General features: G+C 36.0%; 1 protein-coding gene across 1 annotated transcript in view; it reads left to right on the forward strand.

Moving 5' to 3' along the window:
* Positions 1-8,170, forward strand: part of lrriq1 (leucine-rich repeats and IQ motif containing 1) — a 58,517-nt gene that overhangs the window by 15,489 nt on the left and 34,858 nt on the right. Inside the window, exons 9-11 of the mRNA XM_014020608.1 lie at positions 736-863; positions 2,383-2,456; positions 5,262-5,355. Coding sequence (XP_013876062.1) covers positions 736-863; positions 2,383-2,456; positions 5,262-5,355 — 296 coding nt within the window. The remainder of the gene's footprint in view (positions 1-735; positions 864-2,382; positions 2,457-5,261; positions 5,356-8,170) is intronic.

Below are 8,170 nucleotides of genomic sequence, written 5' to 3' on the forward strand. Positions count from 1 at the left end.
CTTTAGTACATTGCTTATTTAAATATTTTCTAAAACATCAGAATAAATATGGCCCATTTTAGATGACTTAATCTCACTTACACAATATAAAATAAAGCAAAGAGATTTACAATGTGAAGCTTATTTTAATGATGATATTATGTAAATGTGGCACAATGTGCGCATTTTAAAGATTTTATTATGTAATATTAAAACATTTTATTTCTAACTTTTAGTGTTTTAGACAAATCAGTAATTTTATTACAGTTCTGTGCAGAACGTGGTTGAAAAATGGATCTTTGATGCTATAAAATGTATAAAATTAATATGTCCTTTGACAAAAAACACAATATTCATTTTATCTAACCTGACTGTATCTTTGATGCCAAAAATGTCAAAGGACCTAAAAGAAGCATTCAGTTTTTCTTCTGTGTGTTGCATGAAATCAGTGCAAAAAGTGAAAACACCATAAACTTAATCATGTTTAAAAAAAATCAGTAATGGAACACTTACGTTTTATTTCCTCGCTGACAAAACAGAATCAATCAGCTTGACTGTGTTTGCTTAATAATGACTGACAAATGAGCTTCACTCGGGGCCACTGGTGATGCCAGTGACCACAGCAGGACTAAAGCAGCTGACGTTGATGGATGGAGCGAGCTCGTTGCTGCTCGCCCGGCAGCAGCAGCAGCAGTGTAAAGTTAGTCTAACCTCACTGTGTGACCAGTGTGACCTGACAGCTTGTTTCTGCATCAGCCCCCTGTTCTCAACAACCAGGTTCTGCTCAGAGAGCTGCGTCTGGACGACAACAGCATCTCCTCCCTGCAAGGACTCTCTGGCTGCTGGCTGCCTCTCCTGCAACACGTCTCTGTGGCTCAAAACAGGTACAGCCTTCTCCTCCGGTCCTAATGCACACTTGTGTTTGAGTCAATTATTTTACCAGATATAAAAGAGAAAACATGCTACAATTTATTTTTAATAAACTTTGATACTACTCATCATCATGTTTGTGAAACATCAATTGATTTTCGTAAAGCGTTTGACACAGTTGATCATTATACTCTCTTACAAAAGTTGATATCTTTTCAACTTTCATCATCTGCAATACAAATGTTTTCCTCTTTGACTGATAGGTGTCAGGTTGTGAAACATGAAAGCTCTGTGTCCGGGTCTCTGCCCTGTTCCGTGGGAGTTCCGCAGGGTAGCATACTGGGCCCATTGCTTTTCTTATTATACATAAATGACCTTCCAAAAATATTGAAGTATTCAAATATTTTAATGTATGCTGATGATACTGTTCTTTTTTGTCTGATTTCAATATTGAATCTATTAATAGTCAGTTACAAGCAGATCTTCAGACATTTCATGGTTGGCTTCAAGATAATCTTTTGTCAATTAATGTTAAAAAAACTGTGTGCATGTATTTTTCCGCACCCAAGAGACATTTCAATATAACAAATCAACTCACTTTTTTAAACAAACCCCTTGATATTGTCACTACCTACAAATATCTTGGAATTACTTTGGATTCTCATTTGACTTATCGTGATCATGTACAAGTCTTAACCACTAAGTTGAAACAGAAATTATACGTTTATTCAAAAATTAGATCCAATCTGACATCTTCTGTTTCAAATATCTATCTTCATGCCATTATACTCTCAACCATGTCRTACTGTTTACCTGTTTGGTCTCTTACAACAAATGAAATCTTAGAACCCATAGTTAGGCTCTACAACAGGGCCTMCAAGATTCATAAAAAACTTCCTGGTTGGACTCATCACTGTACAGTTCTTTCATTGTCTGATGCCTTGACTTTTCAGAATTATGTTTTGTATAGTGGTATTAATTTATATTTTCAGATCTTCCAAGGTGCCAATTATGGAACTCTCTGTGCATTGTTGCCCAAATCAAATTCTGAAAGTGGTCATTCAATCTGTTACAAAAGGACAACTGATATTACCAACTTTTAAAAACTGTTACGGCCAGAGGTCTTTCTTCTATGTTTATACTAAAGCATGGAATGACATTCCTCAAAACATAAAGTCCATTTCAAAACTACAGCCCTTTAAGAAGAATCTTGTCTGCCATCTGCTGGACACTTTTTCTTGTGCTCATATTTAGACATCCTATTTTGCAAATGCTGCCTTCCTGAAATTTGTTGTGCTTGTTTGTCTTTGTGTCTATGGTGTATAATGATGTGATTGTGATGCTGTATTTCTGAGTGTTTTATGTGCTGCAGAAAAAGAACCTGCTATGCTGAGTCAGGCTTGATTTTTAATAATCTTTTCCAGTTAAATCAATAAATCAAATCAAATCAATCAAAAGTGCATATTTAAAAAATTAGTCTGTGTTTTGTTCTGGTATACATGTAGAGTTGTCTTTTTTTGTTTTGTTTTCAAGAATAACTCAGCTGCCCTCCATGATGGATTTAGTTTCCCTTGAAAATCTGGATCTTCGGTTCAACTGTCTGTCAGGTAAAACGTTAAAGCTGTGTCAGCATAAACTGTCTAATATGTACAAAATATAAAAATTGTATTTTTTAAATTGGGCTGTAGATATAAAAAAAGACTCAAGCACTCCCACAACCAGCACTCACAACTAGTACATCCTCTTTATTAGTGACCCATCATATCGAAATGAAGATTAAGTCAAATTTGGTCAAAATGACCTAATTACATTTTCAGATTTGTGGGTTTAAAAGCTACATTTTGATACCTGGATCATTCTGATATCATAAGCTTATCCAGAGATATGACTTCATTTTTCTTGAAGGTTACGTTACTACATGACTGTTTTGTCTAAATCCTAATTTCATATAAATGTATTGAGTAATTTTTAAAAATCAGTATAAAGAGGAAACCTCAGTTAAGATTTCCCATTTGAGAAGAAACAAAATCCTTGCTAGCTTACAGAGAAAAAATCCAAATTTTAATGCTGATGCACAGCATACCATATTAACCATTTGAAATCCCCAATGAAGACTCGTGAAAATACTTGTTTCACCAAAACAGTTTGGACTTGAAGATATTGGCAGAACACCTTTCAGAGTTGTGGGCGGAGCCTCTGAGTGGCTGGACTTGCTACTAACAGATGTTTGATCCAAGAGGTCTGCTGTCAGACCCGGTCTAATTTGAGCCTGTCTTTAAAGTTTAGTGGTTTAGCGTTAGGTGCTGACCTGAGGAATTAGTCATTAAATTAAGGGCTGAAATGTAAAGTTTCAGCTGAAGTCTGTTCTTTTTTAAACATTTGGTCAACCACCAGAAAGAAAATGAAACCAAATGTGGGTGTGGGTTGAATTTGTGTTGAACGTTTACAATTTTGAATGCGCTTTTAGGTTTAATGTTGAATTTACAGTTTAAATCAAATCAAATTACTGTATGAAGCCAAAAAAATTTTAATAAAAAAATCAATGTCTGTTGCTGCCTTCAAAGATAGTGACAAGTTGCTCCTATTTTTGTGCACATCTTAGAAACACAGGAGAAATCTTTTCACTATTAGCCACTGAACAGTAATCTAAATGCAACTGATTTACTGAAACACATAATGACAAAAGTAATCAGAAGCAGTGTATTTACTCAAATGTTTTAACTTATGACAAATGGACCAGCTGTAATGAAGGTAAGTTTCTTCAGCTCATTGGTCTCAAAGCATCTTCTAGATCAGTGGTTCCCAAACTTTTTATCTTCTGACCCACAAAATATTCATGGCAAAAACTTGTGACCCCAAATATTACTGGTCTGAGTACACAAACTTTGTTAATAACCATAAAAACACAGGCTTTTTGACAATCTAAACTCCTTGTACACAAATATAAATACTTATTTATACTTATTTTGTGTTTTTGTAATAGTTATAGGGAAAATATTACATCAACAATTATTTTGTTACCCTTTAAATTGATTTCTGGAGATTATCCAAGGTGCTTCATGACCCATAATTGGGTCCCAAGTCCAACTTTGGGAACCAAAGTGCAGTGGTTCCCAAACTTTTCAGCTTTTGACCCACAAAATAACAGTAGCAGAGACCTGTGCTCCCAGCTATTTTTGGATGATAAACATTTGTATCAGGTCAACAAAACATGGGCATAGTAACAATATTTGTATACTACAATTATCCATTTTAAATATACTAACCTCACTCCTTTCTAACAACTAAGGCAAAAATGTAATTAATTCAGAAAATCTTTTCAGGACTCCACCTTGATGTTTCAGGACCCCACTTTGGGTCCCGACCCCAACTTTGGGAAATACTGTTCTAGATTATGCTACAGACTCAGAAGAAAAAAAAAGCTTCTTAAAGAGATAGTTTGGATCTTTTGAAGAAGGGTGTTTGTGGAAAAATGATTAACAGTTAATATTATCTGCTTTAGATAAGTCATTGAAAAACCTCAGTTTGGAAAATGGTTAATGGACTGAACTTATATAGCACTTTATCAAGCCCCATGGGGACCCCTAAGTGCTTTACACTACAGTCATTCACACCCTGATGGTGGTAAGCTACAATGTAGCCACAGCTGCCCTGGGGCACACTGATAGAGGTGGGGCTGCCATGCACGGGGCCACCATCAGTAGGCAAGGTGGGCGAAGTGTCTTTCCTAAGGACACAACGACTGAGACTGCTGGAACAGGGTATCGAACCGGCAACCGGAGGACAACTCCCCTAACCACTCTGCCACAGCCATAAAAAAACAACAACAACAACAACAACAACAACAACAACAGAAAAACAGAGCTTATCTTGATCAACAAACTAACAGCTGGTAGACGACGGTGAAACGATCCAAACTGCTCCCTTAAAATAAGTCCATCTCAAAAGTTTTCTGAATGTTCATGCAAATGTTGTCCTAATAACCTTTATGCCACCTTTGATTTCACATTATACCAATATTTAAATAGAATTCTGTGGTTATTTCTAGGTCCCTTCTAGGAAAATCATACTTCTGCCAAAGTAACTGTGTAATAAGATGGCAGTCTTATGGTTTAAAAAAAAAGAGTATATATTCACATAAAAACCTATTGAAGTTAAGAGAGCAGCACTTTGCTCTTTTACCCCTTGGACTAGTTATTATGTTGTAGTCTGGTCAGAATTAAACTCAAAGTTTCTAAACTAAGATCATTCAAAGAGCTTCTTAAACATGTCCTTTGTTTTAGAGACCCCATTTCATAACTTTTTAAATCACTAAGTTCACAGGTTTGCAGAACAAATGTTTAAATCTATCATTCAGTTCCTGTATTTTTCATATTACCAAATAAACTATTTTTTTCTTGTTTCTTTGTTAGAGCTGCACAATGTGTGTGAAAATCTGAAGAGATGTTGTTTCCTTCGAGAAGTCCACTTGTCCGGGAATCCCCTTCAACAGGAGAGTGGCTGGAGGTAGGACAGGGCTGACTGCTGTCCATCAGCAGGTTGTGTCAGCGTTTAGCACACTCCAAGCTGTGCTTCAACTAGTTTGGAATCAGCACAGCAGTGCAAGATGTCTGTTCTATCCTTCTATACTGCTTCAAGTTAAAAAAATTACACAGTTCTTTCATTAAATAATTTCCTTTCCATGGGAAAGCCACTCGGACTAATGTTCAAAGGAACATACCAGTGAAAATCCCATATTTATCTAAGACAACACCGTCTATTAGCTCAGGTCATCTAAACATTCCAGACCAACACGAGTTTCCCTGTCCACTTCCCAGGATTACCACGGTGATCCACAGTCCCTATTAGATTACTGTGGGGTCCCTCTGACATTTGTGGGCTGTATACAACCGCGCTGAGTGCTTATGAAGGCCAAATTACCAAGAAAACAGATCATTATTTTTTCTTGTCACTTTGTTCCTTCATTTGCATTTCTTAAATATGATGTAAAGACATTTTTGTAGTTTAAAAATATGATCCTGTTTTACCTGCTTCTTTTGAGTCTGATAAGCGACGATGTAATCTCTTAGATTAATAAAATCTTATTTCAAATCTGTTCATTAGGCATTCAAATTTATAAACATGGAACATCCAATAAGACTGATATTTGCTTAGAATCCATCCATTATCTTTTACCCACTTCTTCCATTCAGGGTCATGGGGGTCATTGGTGCCCATATCCAGCAGTCACTGTGTGAGGGGCGGGGAACACCCTGGACAGGAGACAAGTCCATCACAGTAGAGACACACAACCGTCCACACTATCACCTAAGGACTATTTAGAGTTAACAATTAACCTTACAGTCATGTTTTTGGTCTGTGGGAGAAAACCCACACATGCACGGAGAGAGCATGCAAACTCTACTCAAAAAGGTCCCCAGCTGGGATTTGAACCGGCAACCTTTTTGCTGAGAGACACCAACTTTTCTGTCATGCTGTTTCTGCGTTGTTACTTGTAGCTAATTCATAAAAAGGAAATGCCAGATATTTGTTTATTTCTTCTGTGCTACTGTTTCCTGGCTTTTCTAATGTTAAATTTATTTATTTTTTAAAATTATTTTTAATGAGTGACTCTCAGTCCAGAGTAATCCTAAATTCTGCTTCATTTGCACCTCTTTTCTACAGTCAGATGGAGATTTTGGTGAGAAAAAACAAGATGGTCAAAATATTTTTCAAAGTAGAGTTTGTAAAAGACTCTTGCAAATCTACGTATGGACAGAACAAATGTAGCTTTTCAGAAGCAGTGACGTAGCAGTCTGTTTTATGCACTAAAAACCAAACAAAATTTAAGCTGTTTTTACCAGTTTTACTGTGTGTCTGCCTCACTTCAGCCTGATTTGGTCACCAATAAATATTGCTTGTTGGCTGCAATAATTAACAACTGAAAAAAGATTGTAAACAATAGCAAAGACACAAATGAGATGGACCAACACTGCACTTTTATCATTAAAAAGCTAGGGTTGCTATTGAAACGCCATTGGAAATGCACAAATTCAAGAGGTAAATTTACGCCGCCATGTATGTGCCTGATGTGTTTGCTCTAAACTGATTTGTGTTGATCTTTCCTTTAGAATCGTAGATAAAATTTTTCATAAATATCTAAGCTACAAATCTGCTTTTTGAGCTTGCTTTCAAACGCAACCTCAGTGTTTACCCAGTTGACCTGTGACCTAGTAGAGCTAGGCTTCGCTATGCGCATGTGCTCAAAAAACAACTATGAAATGGTCTATTATTTTGGGTAACTCTTTAGTCAAGCTATTGTTCCTTTTCATTTTAATGTGTGGTTAATGTGGCCACCTAGTAGAGCGGAATGGCTGTTTTATTATTTTTGTCAAAATTGTCAAAATAAAAAAAATGTAAAAATTTTTTTGCAATCCTGAATTGTGAAGAGCTTTTCTAAAAAGTTGGAAAAAGCGTTTGTAATAGTTTTCTCTCTAAAAAAAGGCAAAAATATCTCCTATATAACAAATATCCAATTCATGCTTCAGTCGACAGATCAGGCAATCTTCTGACGAAGACACTTCATTCTTCATCTCATCCAGAACTTACTGAAATATTCTAGACATAGGACTTTACGATTTGTGTGAGTAGAGTGTGTTTCTAAATCAAATTATGCTCCCCACCTCAATGAGGTCATGCACCAACCAGAAGGTCCTGTTTTGGTTTGGAGCTTCATTTGAAGACAGCGGGCCAGACGACATGCCCACAGGGCTGGAATTTAATCCTCATCTTTGTTAGAAAGACCAGTGGAGCACATGTAAACTAGATCCCTCTGACAGTTCACAGACCCTCTCCGCTGCAGTCGTGGCTTTTTCTTAGGGTGGCGATGATGTGCATTCTATCTGTACATAATACGAACCATTTATACATTACATCGTGATCTTAAAATCTCAGCACAGATCCTAGTCCATGCCTGAAGGGCACAAATTCAACCAATCCTGAAACTGTTTTGATTATTTTTCTGTTATATAGATGTACATTTTTCTACTTCAACATTGGATAGAGGATTTTCATAATACATGGGGAAAAAAAACACCCAACATTATTTCAAATAGCTCAGCAAAATGGTTTTATAAAACTAGAACATTTTATTAAACAATGATGGACAATAAGTCAAACTATTTAAAGGGATCCCGGATTAGTTGTAACATCAGACTTTATTTGATAAACATATATTTTAACTTTAAAATAAAAACTGTAAAATACTGTAGGCTGTTTAGTTTTTATCATTTTTAAACTAAAAGTTTAAAAATATATTACATGGACGGGGTCATTTTATTTC

Source organism: Austrofundulus limnaeus, unplaced genomic scaffold, assembly GCF_001266775.1.
Source record: "Austrofundulus limnaeus strain Quisiro unplaced genomic scaffold, Austrofundulus_limnaeus-1.0 Scaffold260, whole genome shotgun sequence".
NCBI lineage: Eukaryota > Metazoa > Chordata > Actinopteri > Cyprinodontiformes > Rivulidae > Austrofundulus > Austrofundulus limnaeus.